Below are 20,510 nucleotides of genomic sequence, written 5' to 3'. Positions count from 1 at the left end.
TGGGTGATAACAGTGACAGAAAAACATCAACATGAACAAAAATTGCTGGGTCTGTCACCAAGCTTTCCTAATATAACACCAACCACAGACTAAGTCTTCCAAGAGATGCTATGCATTGTCATGTGTTTGTGACATACATTTTCTACACATCTCAGTATATACGAAAACTTGTTTGCTTTTTCACAAATAAGGCAAGAGTAATTTCACAAATGACCAGGGTTATAAACTGCTTACAATGGCCAGGGAGCCACACATGTTCCATTCCCTGCCTCCATGTCCTTGCAGTGTGGCCTACAGATCCTTCTATCTTGAGCCACAGCTAACTTCTCCACCTGGAACTGGGGCTGGTCAGGGGGACATCAGCAAATTGATACAGCAGAGGCTAGAAAAGTGATTCTGAATCCTGAAGCCACCACCATATGCAGAAACCTGAGCTTATTCATGTGGCCTAGCCACCCCCATCACTTCAGCAAATAGCTGGCAAACCACAGAACAAGTGGGTGAGGCAACTGTAAATCATCCAGCTGCCAGCTGACCTTCCCAGGGGACCACAGATGCCTGAGAGCTCAACAGCAACCACAGAACTCTGGGGATAAAGAAAGAGTTGTTTTCAGCAAGCAGGTTTGGGGGATGATGTACAGCATAGACAAAGCTAAGTGATAGATGTACACAACATGCAATATATGGCTGTTTACTTAGTATATAAAAGCATCACAGGGACCAGGGTTTAGCACTATCAACTTTAGGTCAGATTGAAGATGCTTTTAGGAATTAGACTGAGTTATTACTTAGGACTGAGGCCTTAAATGTTTTTTTTTCAACATATAATTGAATAAACTACAAAATAAGTGGTAAACCAAATAATCATGTATGTATCATGGAGATTGTGATATTCTCAATATAACAATGTGAGATTTTAATGTTTGTTTAAAATATTAACAAAATTAATTGAAAGGGTCATGGAACTTTCTTGATTATCAAAGATAAATGCTATCTTCTACAAAATATTAGCAAATAAAGTCCAACAATATATAAAAAGAATTATATACAACAAGACCATGTAGAATTTATTTTAGGTGTGCAAGGCTGCTCCAAAACATGAAAAAGTAATTTGAAAATTAATGGAATCTATCACATCAATATGATAAAGAAGAAAAACCATATGGTCATACAAATAGATGCAGCAAAAGTATTTGATGAAATCCAATAACCCATTCATGATGTTAAAAAATAAGTGTCAGCAAACTAGGAATAGAGAGGATCTTTCTCAACTTGGTTTAAAAAAATCTACAAAATGTTACAGTGACATTATACTTAATGGTGAGAAACTAGATGCTTTCCCCAGGACTATGAACCAACCAAGGGTTTGCTCTTACCACTTATTCAAACATCATACTGAACGTCTCAGCTAATGCAGTGCAACAAGAAAAGGAAACACAAGGTTTTTATTTATTTACTCTATTAAGGGAAACAGATTGGGAAGGAAGCAATAAAACTGTCTTTGTTTACAGAAGCCATGATCGTCTATTGAGAAATCTATGTGATTCCCAAGGAATCAACAAAAAATTCCTGGAACTAATAAATGGTTATAGAAAAGCTGCAGGATACTTCATTATATGTGAGCAATGAACAGTTGAAATTTAAAATGAAAAAAACACAACCTTGTTTACATTAGCATCCCCAAAAAATAAATACTTAAGTTAAATCTAACAAAATATGTACAAGAGATCTATAGTAGGAAAACTACAAAACTCTGATGAAGGGTATCAAAGAAAATGTAAATAAGTGGAGATACTCCATGTTCATGGATAGTAAGCAGGAATTTCAAAATACCTACATATTATCATGTGGATACGGACACTGATCCTAAAGTTCAAGTAGAAAGGCAAAATACCACCAGAAAATACTGAAGAACAAAGTTGGAGAACTGGCACTACCCATTTTAAGACTTACTGTAAAGCTACAGTAATCAAGACAGCATGGTGCTGGCAAAAGAACAAATAGATCAGGACTGGTGCTCAAGATGGCAGCATGAGAAGGACAGTGGAAATCTCCCAAAACCATACATATTTTTGAAAATACAGCAAATACAACTATTCCTAAAAGAGAGACCAGAAGATAGGGTATAACAGCCAGGCTACATCTACACCTGCGAGAACTCAGCATCTCACAAAAAGGGTAAGATACAAAGCTGTGACCCTGTGGGACCCAAGCGCTACTACCATCCCAGCTAACAGGTGGGAGGAAAGGAGTCAGAAAGGGGAAGAAGTGGAAGCACAGGACTGCTAAATAACCAGCCCTAGTAATCTGCGCTGGGAGCACAGACATACATCGCACGGTGTACTGGATATTAGAGAAATGGAAACGGATATTAGAGAAAGAAAACGGGACTGCAGGCAGGTCCCACAGCCAGCTCCCCTGGGATAAAAGAAAAGCCGGTCCTTTAAAAGTCTTAAAGGAACAAGGGTTTAACAGGTGGACAAAATCGTCACAGCAGGCTCAGCCTAGCAGGCTGGGAATCCTGAGGAACGTCAGGAACCCTAACCCCTTGGGTGGCAACGCAGCTCTGAAGCCCCTCACACCAATAAACAGCCTGCCGTTCATTCCCACCCACCAGCACTGCAAGCAAACCGGCTGAATCGCCTTGGCTGCAGATCAGTTGGGGAGCAGCCCTTCCCACAGCAACCACACAGATGCTTCTCTCAGCAAGCAGCTAACGGGGACAGACACAGAGACTGCCGCCAGCACACAGCGGCCTGGCACAGGCAGAGGAAGCTGGCGCAAAAAAGGGAAGGCATAAAGGGGTGCCATTCTCGCAGAAGAATAAACCCGGCACGTCTGTGACCCCCCGCAGTACCCTAGGCTATCTGAGGGCCACCCCACCCACGGCAGCTCAGAGGATTAACCCAGAGACTGCTCCCTGTGTGCAAGTAACCGGCATAGGCAGCGGAGAAGGGCAAGGCAACCAGCAACCAGTAAGGGACTTGGTTCTCCCAGATGAGAGATGCACCACTTGCCGGCAATCACTTCGCCATGAAAATGCAGAAGAATCTGGTCCAGTCAAAAATCACTCAAACAACCCCAGGGAGAGCATCTGGCAAGATAGATATAACCCATGTTCCTGAAAAAGAATTCAAAATAAAAGTCATAACCTTGCTGATGGGCCTGCAGAGAAATATGCAAGAGCTAAGGGATGAAGTCCAGAGGGAGATAACATAAATGAAACAATCAATAGAAGGACTTAAGAGCAGACGGGATGAGGTGCAAGAGACTGTTAATGGAATAGAAATCAGAGAACAGGAATACAGAGAAGCTGAGTCAGAGAGAGATAAAAAGATCTCCAGGAATGTAAGAATATTAAGAGAACTGTGTGACCAATCCAAATGGAACAATAGTCACATTATAGGGGTACCAGAAGAAGAAGAGAGAGAAAAAGGGATAGAAAAGTGTCTTTGAATAAATAATTGCTGAAAACTTCCCCAAGATGGGGAAGGAAATAGTCTCTCAGTCTATAGAAGCCCAGAGATCTCCCAACAAAATGGACCAAAAGAGGACAACAAGACATATAATAATTAAAATGGCAAAGATCAAAGACAAGGACAGGATATTAAAGGCAGCCAGAGAGAGTAAAAAGACCACCTACAAAGGGAAACCCATCAGGCTATCATCAGACTTCTCAACAGAAACCTTACAGGCCAGAAGAGAATGGCATGATATATTTACTGCAATGAAACAGAAGGGCCTTGAATCAGGAATTCTGTATCAGGCAAACTTATCATTTAAATTTGAAGGAGGGATTAAACAATTTCCAGATAAGCAAAAGTTGGGGGAATTTGCCTCCCACAAATCACCTCTACAGGTTATTTTAAAGGGACTGCTCTAGACAGAAGTACTCCAAAGGCTAAATAGATGTCACCAGAGAAAATAAAATCACAGCAAAGAAAGCAGACCAATCAAATACTAACTATAGGCAAAAAATAAAATCAACTATCCACAAAAGTAGTCAAAGGAAACACAAAAGGGTACAGAATAAAACACCCAACACATAAAGAGTGGAGAAGGAAGAATAAGAAGGGAGAGAAATAAAGAATCATCAGACTGTGTTTATAATAGTGTAATAAGTGAGTAAAAGTTAGATGGTTAGATAGTAAAGAAACTACCCTTGAACCTTTGGTAACCAAGAATCCAAAGCCTGCAATGGCAGTAAGTACATATCTATGATAATCACACTAAATGTAAATGGACTAAATGCACCAATCAAAAGATACATAGTAATAGAATAGATAAAAAAGCAAGAACCATCTATATGCTGCTTACAAGAGACTCACCTCAAACCCAAAGACACACACAGACTAAAAGTGAAGGGATGGAAAAAGATATTTCATGCAAATAATAGGGAGAAAAAAGCAGGCATTGCAGCACTTGTATCAGGCAAAATAGACTTCAAAACAAAAAAAGTAACAAAAAATAAAGGACATTACATAATGAACAAGGGGTCAGTCCAACAAGAGGATATAACCATTATAAATATCTTTGCATCGAACACAGGAGCACTGACATATGTGAAACAAATACTAACAGAATTAAAGGAGGAAATAGAATGCAATGCATTCATTTTAGGAGACTTCAACACACCACTCACCCCAAAAGACAGATCAACGAGACAGAAAATAAGTAAGGACACAGAGGCACTGAACAACACACTAGAAGATGGAACTAACAGACATCTAAAGAACTCTACACCCAAAAGCAGCAGGATACACATTCTTCTCAAGTGCACATGGAACATTTTCCAGAAAAGACCACATACTAGGCCACAAAAAGAGCCTCAGCAAATTCAAAAAGATTGAAACTCTACCAAACAACTTCTCAGACCACAAAGGTATAAAACCAGAAATAAATTGTACAAAGAAAACAAAAAAGTCTCACTTAATAACATGATCCTAAATAATCAATGGATCAATGACCAAATTAAAACATATCAAGCAATATATGGAAATAAATGACAACAGCACAATACCCCAACTTCTGTGGGATGCAGTGAAGGCAGTTCTACGAGGAAAGTATATAGCAATCCAGGCCTATTTAAAGAAGGAAGAACAACCCCAAATGAATAGGCTAAAGTCACAATTATTGAAATTGGAAGAAAAAAAAAATGAGGCCCAAAGTCAGCAGAAGGAGGTACATAATAAAGATGAGAGAAGAAATAAATAAAATTGAGAAGACTAAAACAACAGAAAAAAATCAGTGAAACCAAGAGATGGTTCTTTGAGAAAATAAACAAAATAGATAAACCTCTAGCCAGACTTATTAAGAGAAAAAGAGAATCTACACACATAAACAGATTCAGAAATGAGAAAGGAAAAATCATGATGGACCCCACAGAAATACAAAGAATTATTAGAGGATACTACAAAAATACATATGCTAACAAGCTGGATAATCTAGAAGAAATGGACAACATTCTAGAAAACTACAACCTTCCAAGACTGCCCAAGGAAGAAACAGAAATTTAAACAGACCAATTACCAGCCACAAAATTGAATCAGTAATCAAAAAATTACCCAAGAACAAAAATCCCGGCCCAGATGGACTCACTGTTGAATTTTATCAAACATTTAGAAAAGACATAATACCCATTCTCTTTAAAGTTTTCCAAAAAATAGAAGAGGAGGGAATATTTCCAAACTCATTCTATGAAGCCAGCATCACTCAAATACCAAAATCAGAAAAAGAACCCCCCAAAAAAGAAAATTATAGACCAATATCCCTGATGAACATAGATGCAAAAATACTCAACAAAATATTAGCAAACCAAATTCAAAAATACATCAAGAGGATCATACACCATGATCAAGTGGGATTCATCTCAGGGATGCAAGGATGGCATAACATTTGAAAATCCATCAACATCATACACCACATCAAACAAAAAGAAGGACAAAAACCACATGAGCGTCTCCATAGATGCAGAAAAAGCATTCAACAAAATTCAACATCCATTCATTATAAAAACTCTCAACAAAATGAGTATAGAGGGCAAGTACCTCAACATAATAAAGGCCATATATGACAAACCCACAGCCAACATCATACTTAACAGCGATAAGCTGAAAGCTTTTCCTCTGCGATTGGAACAAGACAGGGATGCCCACTCTCCCCACTGTTATTCAACATAGTACTGGAGGTCATTGCCATGGCAATTTGACAAAACAAAGAAATAAAAGGCATCTAGACTGGTAAAGAAGAAGTCAAACTGTCACTATTTGCAGATGACATGATATTGTACATAACAAACACTAAAGACTCCACTCCAAAACTACTAGGACTAATATCTGAATTCAGCAAAGTTGCAGGATACAAAATGAATACACAGAAATCTGTGGCTTTCCTATACAGTAATGATGAACTAGCAGAAAGAGAAATCAGGAAAACAATTTCATTCACAATTGCATCAAAAAGAATAAAATACCTAGGAGTAAACCTAACCAAGAAAATGAAAGACCTATACCCTAAAACCTACAAGACACTCTTAAGAGAAATTAAAGAGGACACTAACATGGAAATTCATCCCATGCTCTTAACTAGGAAGAATTAATATTGTCAAAATGGCCATCCTGCCTAAAGCAATGTGCAGATTCAATGCAATCCCTATCAAAATACCTACAGCATTCTTCAACAAACTGGAACAAATAATTATAAAATTCATATGGAACCACAAAAGACCCCGAATAGCCAAAGCAATCCTGAGAAGGAAGAGTAAAGCAGAGTCTTGCTTCACAACTTCAAGTTCTACTACAAAGCCACAGTGATCAAGACAATTTGGTACTGGCACAAGAACAGACCCACAGACCAGTGGAATGGAATAGAGAGTCCAGATATTAACCCAAACATATATGGTCAATTAATATATGATAAAGGAGCCATGGACATATAAGGGGAAATGACAGCCTCTTCAACAGTTGGTGTTGGCAAAACTGGACAGCTACATGTAAGAGAATGAAACTGGATCATTGTCTAACCCCATACACAAAAGTAAACTCGAAATGGATCAAAGACCTGAATGTAAGTCATGAAACCACAAAACTCTTAGAAAAAGCACTGGCAAAAATCTCTTGGACATAAACATGAGCAAGTTCTTCATGAACATATCTCCCTGAGCAAGAGAAACAAAAGCAAAAATGAACAAGTGGGACTATATCAAGCTGAAAAGATTCTGTACAGCAAAGGATACCATCAGTAGAACAAAAAGGCATCCTACAGTATGGGAGAATATATTCATAAATGACATATCTGATAAAGGGTTGACATCCAAAATATATAGAGTTCACGCACCTCAACAAATAAAAAGCAAATAAGCCAATTAAAAAATGGGCAGAAGATCTGAACAGACACTTCCCCAAAGAAGAAATTCAGATCGCCAACAAGCACATGAAAAGATGCTCCACATCGCTAATCATCAGATAAATGCAAATTAAAGCCACAATGAGATATCACCTCACACCAGTTAGGATGGCCAACATCCAAAAGACAAACAACAACAAATGTTGGCAAGGATGTGGAGAAAGGGGAACCCTCCTACATTGCTGGTGGGAATGTAAATTAGTTCAACCATTGTGGAAAGCAGTATGGAGGTTCCTCAAAAAACTCAAAATAGAAATACCATTTGACCCAGGAATTACACTCCTAGGAATTTACACAAAGAATGCAGCAACCCAGTTTGAAAAAGACATATGCACCCCTGTGTTTATCGCAAGCACTTTTTACAATAGCCATGAAATGGAAGCAATATAAGTGTCCATCTGTAGATGAATGGATGAAGAAGATATGGTACATATACACAATGGAGTACTATTTAGACATAAGAAGAAAACAAATCCTACTATTTGCAACAACATGGATGGAGCTAGAGGGTATTATGCTCAGTGAAATAAGCCAGGCAGAAAAAGACAAGTATCAAATGATTTCACTCATCTGTGGAGTATAAGAACAAAGAGAAAAACTGAAGGGACAAAACAGCAACAGACTCACAGAACCCAAGAATGGACTAACAGTTACGAAAGGGAAAGGGACCAGGGAGGATGGGTAGGAAGGGAGGGATAAGGGGGAAAAAGGGGCATTATGATTAGCACACATAATGTAGGGAGGGGCACTGGGAGGGCTGTACAACACAGAGAAGAGAAGTACTGATTCTATAGCATCTTACTATGCTGATGGGCAGTGACTGTAATGGGGTATGTGGGGGGTACTTGATAATGTGGGGAGTCGAGTAACTATAATGTTGCTCCTGTAATTGTAGATTAATGATATCAAAATAAAAAAATTAAGAAAATAAAAGAACAAATATACCAATGGCACAGAATAGGGAGTCCAGAAATAGACCCCCATAAGTATAGTCCAGTGATGTTTGACAAAGAAGAAAAGGCAGTTTACTAGGGAAAGGACAATTTTTTCAGCAAGTACTGCTGGAGCAACTGGGTCTCCACATGTAAAAAATTAATATAGACACAGACCTCACATTTTCATACAACTTAAACTAGATCGTAAATGTAAATACAAAATGAAAGTCTAACAGATGATAAGAGGAAACAATCTAGGTGACCTTGGGTTTGGCAAAGACAGATATGTTGTATGGAAGAAAAAAATGGGTGATTTGGATTTCATTAAAACTAATACATTCTTCTCTCTGAATTCCACTGTTAAAGAGAATGAGAAAACAAGCCATAGAATAGGAGATGATCTTTGTAAAAAGTATCTGAAAAAGGACTGGTATTTAAATTATATTAAGAACTCTTTTATAACTCAACAATGAGGACATGAACAACCAATTAAAAATTGGGTTACAGGATCTGAACAGACATCTCACCAAAGAAATTATCAAGAAAATAAACATATGACAAGATGCTCCACATCACTGGACATTAGGAAAGTGCAAATCAAAACCACAATGAGATGCTGCCTCATGCCCATTAGAGTGCCTGCAACTAACAGGACAGAACAAGTGCTGGTGAGGCTGAGAGGGATCTGAAGCCCTCTGCACTGTAAGGATATAAATGGTGTTCTGGAAATCAATCCAGAATTTCCTCACAAAGTTAAACACAGAGTTACCGTATGACCTGGCCAATTCCACTCCTAGTTATATACCCAAAAATTGAAAACATGTCCACACAAATCCAGTATATGAATGTTGTCAGCATTATTCACAACAGTTAAGAAGTGGAAACAACTTAACCTGAGTTGTTCATCAACTGAGAAATGGATAAGCCAAATTTGGTGTCTCCTTAACAAAGGAATATTATTCATCACAGCTTTGTCAATAACGAAGGAAAGAAGACTCATATCAATTTCAAGTAGAGTGCCTCGGTCCTGGGGAGCACATTGCCTGTCTTCTTCTACAGTTAAATCTCTAAGTTCTTCACACAAAAGCCTCACACATTGGCAGAGAGGTGAGTAACTGTTCAGTCACCCCTGGAGTTCAGTGCCCTTTCTCTCAAGGAGTCAAAGGAATGAGGAACACTGACTTACTTCTATTCCATCTGACAAAGTTAGAAAAGTGCATTTCTTTGCTATTTGGGGGAGAGATGTTGAAATAAGATGAATCTCTTTCAGAAGGACACATATAAACACTCTCCTTCCAGGCCTTGTAGCATTGTAGTGGAAGAAGCCTGATTCTGCACCGAGAAGTAGAAGGTGGGCTTCTTGGGAAAACAGAAGGATGCCTCTTCACCCCTGGCATTGTGGGTTGGCCAGTGTATGTCCCCTATGCCCTCCCTTAGTGACTTGTTCCTCTTCCTTGGCCCTGTTGGCTCTTTCTTCAGTGGCTTCAGTTGCCTAGACTCTACAGCACCGAAGGCTCGTGTCCTTGCCCAAACTTCCTGCTTTCCTGGCAGGGTCCAGCGGGAACACAAGGAGGACCAGACAGAGGTACCAGGTGTGGTCAGAGGACAAGAGTCAGTGCAGCCGTGCATGTGTGAGTGTTACGCTCATCTCTGTATGCCTTCCCTGCCTCGATACCACTCCGCTGCCAAAGAACTGGGGCTGGCGGGAGCCATGGGCCCAGCATGCCGGCTCTGCTCACACACAGATGGGGCAGGCTGTTTCCAAAGACTGGTTTCTGCTTCCCCAGCACCTTGCATGGCCAGGTACATCCTGGATTGAAGGCTGCTGCTGACCAGAACTGATGTGGAGGGGGACAATCAGGACAGGGACAGTGTGACACCGTGACCTTTGAAAAACTACTAAGAGAACAGACTTGAGCACGGAGGAGAGGAATTCATCAGGAACAGAGGGCTGTGAGCGGTAATGGGTATGTAGACTTACTCAGAGCAACAAAGATATGGATGAGTGGGTGGAAATCTGGCTGTGACAGATGACACTGAAGAGCCGTTCAGTCCAGGGGCAAGGGCATTGTTCCTGAAAGCTGGAGTAGGTACAGGACCTTCTCCACGATGGGTGAAAAAGATCTTTGCTCTGAGATAGAGGCTTAAGCAGATGTCATATGAGGTTCTTTCCAACTAAGATTCTTTGCTTCTGTTTCTTTTGCTTCTATTCAAGACACTTTAAGATTTGATAACTAAACCTCTTGACTCTTTGCCTCCAAAAATTGTGCTTCTCCTGCATTACTCTCCCATGAAGTGGTCCCATCCTTTATCCAGAAGAGCCTGATGTTCACACTGACTTGTCTCCCCATCATGGCAGCCAGGCAATAAATCACTTTGTTATCCTTTCGGCAAGCATCTCAGCCACCACCCACCATCCTCTAGTTCCCTAGGGGATCCATCCCATTACAGTTGCCATCCCTTCTCATGTGGGTAGGCAGTCCCTTAACTGCTTCCACCTGTGATCAGAGTCTTGCTTAAACACAGGACGGGCCTCCCAGCTGAGTCCCTCAGCTGTTTCCAGAGCCTCAGATCAATGTCCAGACCTCTAGCTGGCCACCTGGCCTCTGTGGTGTAGCCCCTGCCCAAGTAGGCAGCCCCTGGTCCCTCTCCTCAAACTCAGAATTTCCACAGCAACCATGCTCTCCTGGGTCAGACGCACGGCAGCCCTCTGGCGTGGCCGCACCACTGTTTCTCCTGCTGTTTGCCCTGGTCTGCTGGACTGAATGACCCCCCTCCCTCCCTGTTCAGGTAGCTCTTCCTCCTCTCTGAGTCCTGCCCAGTAAAAACGAGGTGCTGCTCCCACATGTCCCCACCACTCCTCTGCAATGCCCACTTCAGTCCATTTGCTAGTCTACAGCAGGCATCAGCAGGTATTTTCTGTAATAATAAAACAATTTAGGACATGAGGGCTATTTGTCTGTGTTCCAGCTGCTCAACAAGACAGCAAAAGAAGTGTGTCTGTACCCTAGGAAAATGGTATTTACAAAATCAAGCTGCAGGCCAGTGGCCTGTGGCTGTGGTGTGCTGATCCCTACAGCTAAGCCCCAGAGAACTGGAAGCAGTGGCATTTTAAGCCACATTCTAAACAACCCATGGGGCTCAACAGGAGGGCTTGGCTGGTGCAAGGCCTGTCCCGTTTGCCACTTATCTGAACACAGAAGCTTCTCATTTCCCTTCCTGACACACTGGAATGCTCCAAAATCACACATGAAGAGATTACATACTTTTTAATAGATTACAAATGACTGGTATATGATAAAAGTAAAGCACACCACAGTTTACCTAAAAATGTTTTGGGTAAGATTTTTTTAAAAATAAATAAGAACTTTAAGTTTGTAGTAACTAATTTTTTTCTAACTTCTCCTGAGTTTATTTTCTACACTATAGACCGAGTCACATGACATGAAATCCCAACATCCAAACACAGTTGGTATAGACACAATTCCTCTGTTCCTGAAGCCTGACCCCTCAAATCCACCACCTTCCCCGTGTCATGGGGGACTTCGGGAAGATACAGTGCCCTGCGCATGAGTCTTCTGTGGCTCAGAAAGGTTTCTTATATTCCCTTCAGATTTCAATCATCTTTTCCTCATCTGCAGTGTGGTTTGGGCCAGGAGTGCTGCTATGTATCATGAATTATTAACTCCCGTACCTGATGGATGTAAGTTATAAAACCACCTGCATTTTAATAATCAATCTTGGCTTCCCTGAGCACGCGTTGACTTGCTCTGGACAGGCCGAGCGGCAGGTGGGCAGGTGGCTGGGCACAGCACACAGTGCCTGAAGCGAGCCTGGGAGTGGTGTTTGCTCTGCTACACTTTTAAGTGAATATATTTCATGGTGCATTGGACATGCAGTTGGTAAGTATGGCCTAAAGGGCTAAGGAAGAATGAACATTTTTTGTAGTGGAGAGAAAGAACATGTTTTTAATATTAAGCCAAAAAAACCATAAAAATGTTCAATTAGTGACTCTATTGGCCATTCAAAGTGCCAAGAGCTATTTTCATACCCACGTACAGTGTCCAATTAATCTCAATTTCTGCTTTACTAACTTAAATTAATATCCCAGATGTTATAGATTGGTACACATTTCTGAAAATTCTTTTGAACTGTGATTGGGAAAATATTTCTATTTTGGTGATACACACACACAGGCATATATATGCACACACCCATACTTCCATCCTGAATACATTCTTTTCTTTTTCTGCTAAAAGACCTTTATTCACAAAAGGGAGACATGGATTCTTTATGTAAGAGAAATACTGTGATTACATCATCCTTTGTAAGGGAATTCTCTAGGCACTAAAATAACTTTGAGAGTGGCATGAATTAACTGACAAGTAAGTCATGTCCCCTGATTCACCCAACCCACCATGGGTGGGGCTGCACCTTACCTCCAAGAGAGTAACACTAGACCCTCTCCCAATTCCAAGATTCAGGATTTTAGAGCTGGCAGCAGTTATGACTTAGAGATGAAGTCACAGTTTATACACCAGAAGAAACTTCATAACTGAAAATTAGGATTGAGATTTTTGACTACATTCTTTGCATCCTTTTTATCCCCAACAAATGAACAGATGTGAATGTATGAACATGAACATCTATCTGCATTAAAGAAATCACATTCTATCAGTGAGTATATTTCATGTATGGGGAATTTATGGATTTCTAATACATTGCTCAATTCCATTTGTAATTTGTAGTTTATGAAATTCCAATTAATTTTAAATTTGGAATAGATTTATTTCATAACGTACTTTGCAAAGTATGAACTTTGATGAGGTTTATCATGTATGAATGTGTGAAGGTGTCTGGAGTGGGTCTTTATTCAACATATATGTAATGCACTCCTATTGCAGGAATCTGGGCAGACCACGCACAGGAAAAAAACCAATGTGTTATGTCTAAACCATCTTTTTACCCAAAATAACTCAGAAATCAGATAGCATGATTTACAAGATAACCTGAATAAACTTGCAATGCTTAGCAACTTAATATGCTATTGTTTTAAAGCTTTTGTTTTCTTATTTTTTACTGAATTTTATTATTTTTTTATTTATCTTGTTATTTATTGAAGCTATAACATTATATTAGCTTCAGGTGTACAACATAATGATTCAGTATTTGTATATTTTGCAAAGTGATCATCACAATAATTCTAGGTAATATCCAACACCGTAAGTTTTTTTTTTGTGTGATGAACACTTTTAAGATTTACTCTGTCATCAACTTTCAAATATGCAATGCAGTATTAACTACAGTCGCCATACTGTACATTACATCTCCATGACTTATTTACTTTATAACTGCAAGTTTGTACCTTTGACCCCCTTCACCCATTTTGCACACCCTCTGCTCCCACCTCTGGCAACTACCATCTGTTCTGTGTAAAAGCTTTGCTCTTCTTCAATGATTGTCACAGTGGCAGTACACGGTGACCAGGTTCCCTCCATTCTTTATAGTGTTTACATCACTAGGAACTCCCCAAAGCCTCAACCCTTCCTAAAGGAAGTTTATTTTGGTTTTCCCTGTAGGAAAGGGAGTGTGGGGTGAATCCAGCAGATCACATATGACTTTGATCTGCTGGTCCTCAATGACCCATCATCTCTTTAGAATATTCTAATCTGTTTTGTGCAATGGGAGGGTTTTTTTAAACGTACTTACACTTGGTCAGTATTTATACTCATCAGTAAGTAGAGCAGCATCAATAGTATTCAGTAAAAATAAAGTAGCTCAGGGACATACCCAAGCAAAATAAGTGTGTCTTCAAAGAAATATTATCGTTTGAAAGGAGCAATTGTTTAAAGATTGTCATTTCCTGTTTTCAATATAAATATAATTTTTCCCCATGGAAGGGATGTCAGGAACATCAAGAGGGGCAAGAATTCTGATACTCTTTCCCAGCTGTTCATTTGTTTCTAATCTATCAAAAGATTGAAACCAGGCATGCCAAAATGTCATGGGATGGCCTTACCTGTCTGTGAGGCCGCAGGTGTCTATCTGGAGGTCACGGAAACTCCCCAGTGCCCCCTGCTGTATGGCAATGGGATCCACAGCTTTGTCCCCAATGGAGATGAGCCTTAGGCAGCCCTGGAATCCTCCCAGGGGATGCCCACATCCAGAGCGGGGGCTATTGTCAGGACAGCCTGAACACAGACACAAGCATAGGGGAAAAGCCAGCAACTGTTACACAGTACTTCTTACATGCACGCCTACAGCCTACTCATTTGAAGACACCTGAGGATTAGACACCATTTGGGAAGGTCATGCTCTGCACTAGTGGTGTGGAGGACTGAGGATACCAGAGCTGCTGGTTTTCGTTAAAGAACAAAAATAACTAGAGCCAGGCTTATGGAGAGATGAGAGGAAGAAAGATGGAAAATCCTACTAAAAGCATTGTGGCACATGTAATTAAAGCAAGGCTTGATTTCTCTTTTCAAAATGTACATAAGAAATCACTTTTCTTAGCACGATTTTAAACTAGATGAACTAAAGGACATGTGAAAGTAGAATCAGGGAAAAAATTACAGGCATAATAGGACTTAGTAAATTTAAAATGCTTGAAAAATACTTTTAAATTGAAAATTGACCCAGATACTTGCTCTCCATGCATCTAAAAATGATGTTAAATAGCTACTGTGTGTGTGTGTGTGTGTGTGTGTGTGTGTGTATACAGACATACTGTAAAACAATTTTTGATAACTGGTTGAAGAAATCTAAGAACAATTTACATTTACTTTTCTACTTTTTTAAACTAGGCACCTTTGTCAAATACATTTCAACATAAACACAAACACACAAAATGAACAAGTATCTCAATGATACAGCATTGCAAATCATGGAGAAAAAAACAGCATCATAGAATATTACATGAAAAAAATAAACAGGTTTTGGTTATTTTCAGTTATGAGTTAAATTTTACAAGTTCTGTGGCAGCCATGAATTGGTTGGCTACAAATTACTACTAAGTTAATTAAACAAGACCATTAGACCAAAGTAGCTGTAGTGCTGTGGCAGCCTTTGAAAGCAAACCAGACTTAGGCCTGTAAATGCCTCAAGGTTACAAACTGAAACCTCAGGTCAGCCAATCACAAGCAGCCAATAAGCTTTAAGCTACAATTGGTCATTCTGATTTTTCCCCCCTTCTCTATAGAAATCTTTCCCCAGTTCCTGTTGGTGGAGCACCGGAACCACTTCCTGCTTGGTTCTGCCCAATTCAAATGGATTGTTGCTCAAATAAACTCTTACCACTTTTAATATGCCCCAGTTTATCTTTTAAAATTACAAACCACAATTCCTACATAGTGGTTTTATTTTATCCCACTGGGTTTCCCAAGAAAACAATGCTATCATAACAATTATGAGCAAAGACATGGCTTTGAAATGAAAAAGCAAGATTGGATCCAGCGCCACCTCCTTCCCCACGAGGGGGCCACCAGGGTATTAAGTGTGCCCCCACTCTCTACTGAGTTGCAATCTAAATGAATCACAGATTCTTGGATGTGAGTGCTGCAAAATTCACAATGAAAAAGAGGAAAGTGAAGATCAAGGAAGGACTATGCTGTCATTGTGAATGCTTCTGTAAAGGCAATGATTCGGGGAAATCTGTTGTATAGCACCCAATCCCCATGGCCCCCGCCTTTTCAGGACCGAGGGTGCAGACCCCCTGAAGAACTGCCCTGGCTGAGGGGAGCTGACCCTCGAGGATAAGGCTGTGCTCAGGGAGACAGCAGGGTGATGCTTCGCTGAAGGGCATCCCTGTGCTTCAGAGGCTCCAGTGCAATCTCCAAGGCTCCTCAACTTGTCCTTCTGCTCGCTCCAGCTGCTCTCCAGCGTCAGGGGTTTTGCCCAAGAATCAACTCACTAAACCACTGCACGCTAATCTGCGCAGAGGCGACTACTTGGGGGCAGGACACAATCACCAGATATGATGTAATTGAATGTGGTATTTTCATACAAAAACACAAAAGCAGCACATTTTAAATGAATATTGTTTTAATTCCAAAAAACTGTTAAGTAAATTTTATGCTTCATGTGAAATGTAACTGTTTTACTCACTCATTCTTTGCCCTATAAAATTATGTTTCATTCCTATCATTTCCACAAGAACTGCTTTCTTTCAACTTGTTACATATAATGTCTTAATTATTCATCTCTTTGCTTTGGATTTTCCAATCACTTAAATATTTACAGTCTGGGATTTCAGGTTATTTTATGAGGGTCTTATTTTTTATTTTTTAAATCAAATGGAATAAATAATTTTATAAAGCAAAGACTTTACTTATTATACATATGGTTTTTCATTCATCTCTCTTTGAACTTCTGTGGTAAAATCACTGGACTACTTTTCAAAGAGCAGGAACAGAAGATGAAGTTGCATCTTTTTCCTGGGTAAGGGATGCTAGCTCTCTACCTACAAATTTTCATAAAATGCACGCAGTTTATCTTTTCTTTCAGTGACTGAAGCCTTAATGTTTTCTATTCATGATAAATAAAATCCACAACAAGGGAAGGCCTACATCAGCTTAAAAAACCATTGCTAGGCACAATAAAGCCTCATAAATTAACCTTAAAGAGACTCTGATACTTCAAATTTAATGTTACATCACAAAGAACTGCTTAGCTCTACAGCATTCCTTTCCCATTTTCTTGTTGTATGTGAAAATGTACACATTTCAATTTGTCAAAGAATTTCTGAAGGGCTGGATACATTTGGAAGAAACTCTGTATACCTTTTTCTATCTGTGGGTGATTTCTACTCACAGCACCTAGCAACCAAGAACATTAGGATGAGGAGGATGGGGAATGTTAAAAATCAATCAAGTTTTGTGGAATCACCATTACTCTTTTTCTGCTTCCCATTCTAAAGATCAAAAGCCTCAAACTCGGGGGGCGGAGCCAACATGGCGGCGTGAGTAGGACAGTGGGAATCTCCTCCCAAAAACATATATACTTTTGAAAATACAACAAACACAACTAGCCCTAAAAGAGAGACCAGAAGACGCAGGACAGTGGCCAGACTGCAGCTACACCAGCGAGAACCCAGCGACTGGTGAAAGGGGTAAGATACAAGCCCCGGCCCGGCGGGACCGAGCGCCCCTCCCCCCAGCTCCCGGCGGGAGAACAATAGGCAGAGCGGGAGGGAGACGGAGCCCAGGACTGCCGAACACCCAGCCCCAGCCATCCGGGCCAGAGCGCAGACACAGTACATGCCCAGGGGGCCCTGGATACTGGGGGAACAGGGAGTAAGACCTCTGAGCGGGTGCTGAAGCTGATGCCCCTGTGACAAAGAAAAGCAGGGGCTTTTTGAAAGTCTTAAAGGGACAGAGACTTAACAGCTTGACGGAAACAACCCAGGTCACAGTACAGCAGCTGGAAATTACATGGAAAACCGGGTGCACTAACCCCCTGGGCAACAGCTCTGAGACCCCTCACGGAGGCAAACAGTCAAGCAGCCCCCCCATCCATTACCCCACCGGGCGCTGCGAAAGCAGAGAAGCAGCCTGAGACAAATTCCGCCCACAGAAAGGGAAATTTCTCCCTTCCGGCCAGGCAAGACACAAAGACCCAATCTACACGCAATTACCCAACACAAGCCACTAGGGGTCGCAGTTGTCCCAGTAAAGAAAGGCCAGTAGCAAGTGAAAATTTTGGCCCTCCCAGCTGAAAGTCAATAGCACCTGTCAACATGAAAAGGCAAAAAAATATGATCCAGACAAGACTAACCCAGACAGCTTCAGCATCTGCTACATCTTCCCCTGAGAAGGAATCTGGGGAGATAGATTTAGCCAGTCTACCTGAAAAAGAATTCAAAACAAAAGTCATAACCATGCTGATGGACTTGCAGAGAAATATGCAAGAACTAAGGAAGGAGAATTCAGAAATAAAACAAGCTCTGGAAGGACTTCAAAACAGAATGGACGAGATGCAAGAAACCATTAATGGACTAGAAAACAGAGAACAGGAACGCAGAGAAGCTGATGCAGAGAGAGATAAAAGGATCTCCAGGAATGAAAGAATTTTAAGAGAGCTGAGTGATCAATCTAAAAGGAATAATATAAGAATTATAGGTATTCCAGAAGAAGTAGAGAGAGAAAAGGGGATAGAAAATGTCTTTGAAGAAATAATTTCTGAAAATTTCCCCAAACTAGGGGAAGAAATGACCTCTCAGACCACAGAGGTACACAGAACTCCCATGACAAGGGATCCAAGGAGGGCAACACCAAGACACATAATAATTAAAATGGCAAAGATCAAAGACAAGGACAAAGTATTACAAGCAGCCAGAGAGAAAAAAAAAGGTTACCTACAAAGGAAAACCCATCAGGCTATCATCAGACTTCTCAACAGAAACCTTACAGGCCAGAAGAGAATGGCATGATATACCTAATGCAATGAAACAGAAGGGCCTCGAACCAAGACTACTGTATCCAGCATGAATATCATTTAAATATGAAGGAGGGATTAAACAATTCCCAGACAAGAAAAAGTTGAGGGAATTTGCCTCCCACAAACCACCTCTACAGGGCATCCTACAGGGACTGCTCTAGATGGGAGCACTCCTAAAAAGAGCACACAACAAAACACCCAACATATGAAGAAGGGAGGAGGAGGAATAAGAAGGGAGAGAAATAAAGAATCATCAGACGGTGTTTATAATAGCTAAACAAGCGAGTTAAGTTAGACAGTAAGACAGTAAAGAAGCTAACACTAGACCTTTGGTAACCACAAACTTAAAGCCTGCAATGGCAATAAATTCATACCTTTCAATAATCACCCTAAATGTAAATGGACTGAATGCACCAATCAAAAGACACAGAGTAATAGAATGGATAAAAAAGGAAGATCCATCCATATGCTGCTTACAAGAGACTCACCTCAAACCCAAAGACGCGCACAGACTTAAAGTCAAGGGATGGAAAACGATATTTCAAGCAAACAAGAGAGAGAAGAAAGCAGGTGTTGCAATTCTGGTATCAGACAAAACAGACTTCAAAATAAAGAAAGTAACAAAAGACAAAGAAGGACATTACATAATGATAAAGGGCTCAGTCCATCAAGAGGATATAACCATTATAAATATATATGCACCCAATACAGGAGCACCAACATACCTGAAACAAATATTAACAGAACTAAAGGAGGAAATAGAATGCAATGCATTCATTCTAGGAGACTTCAACACACCACTCACTCCAAAGGACAGATCCACCAGACAGAAAATAAGTAAGGACACAGAGGCACTGAACAACACACTAGAACAGATGGACCTAATAGACATCTACAGAACTCTACATCCAAAAGCAACAGGATACACGTTCTTCTCAAGTGCACATGGAACATTCTCCAGAATAGACCACATACTAGGACACAAAAAGAGCCTCAGTAAATTCCAAAAGATTGAAATCCTACCAACCAACTTTTCAGACCACAAAGGCATTAAACTAGAAATAAACTGTTCAAAGAAAGCAAAAAGGCTCACAAACACATGGAGGCTAAACAACACGCTCCTAAATAATCAATGGATCAATGACCAAATCAAAATGGAGATCCAGCAATATATGGAAACAAATGACAACAACAACACTAAGCCCCAACTTCTGTGGGACACAGCAAAAGCAGTCTTAAGAGGAAAGTATATAGCAATCCAAGCATATTTAAAAAAGGAAGAGCAATCCCAAATGAACGGTCTAATGTCACAACTATCAAAATTGGAAAAAGAAGAACAAATGACGCCTAAGGTCAGCAGAAGGAGGGACATAATAAAGATCAGAGAAGAAATAAATAAAATTGAGAAGAATAAAACAATAGCAAAAATCAATGAAACCAAGAGCTGGTTCTTCGAGAAAATAAACAAAATAGATAAGCCTCTAGCCAGACTTATTAAGAGGAAAAGAGAGTCAACACAAATCAACAGTATCAGAAATGAGAAAGGAAAAATCACAACAGATCCCGCAGAAATACAAAGAATTATTAGAGACTACTATGAAAACCTATATGCTAACAAGCTGGGAAACCTAGGAGAAATGGACAACTTCCTAGAAAAATACAACCTTCCAAGACTGACCCAAAAAGAAACAGAAAATCTAAACAGACCAATTACCAGCAACGAAATTGAAGCGGTAA

The 20,510-nt window shown here is 40.2% G+C and overlaps 1 protein-coding gene across 4 annotated transcripts in view; it reads right to left on the bottom strand.

Annotated features, from left to right (window-relative positions):
- Nucleotides 1-20,510, bottom strand: part of LOC118922095 (contactin-associated protein-like 3) — a 219,561-nt gene that overhangs the window by 48,275 nt on the left and 150,776 nt on the right. For 2 of the 4 annotated variants that reach the window (XM_036904444.2, XM_057498477.1), the window contains one exon: nt 14,359-14,530. The exons of the other annotated variants lie outside the window; for them this stretch is intronic. In XM_036904444.2, the coding sequence (XP_036760339.2) occupies nt 14,359-14,530 (172 nt within the window). The remainder of the gene's footprint in view (nt 1-14,358; nt 14,531-20,510) is intronic. 4 annotated transcript variants of the gene reach the window in all.

Source organism: Manis pentadactyla, chromosome 3 (assembly GCF_030020395.1).
Source record: "Manis pentadactyla isolate mManPen7 chromosome 3, mManPen7.hap1, whole genome shotgun sequence".
Classification (NCBI taxonomy): domain Eukaryota; kingdom Metazoa; phylum Chordata; class Mammalia; order Pholidota; family Manidae; genus Manis; species Manis pentadactyla.
Note: the sequence above shows the minus strand (reverse complement) of the source record. Positions and strands in the feature narration are given on the sequence as shown.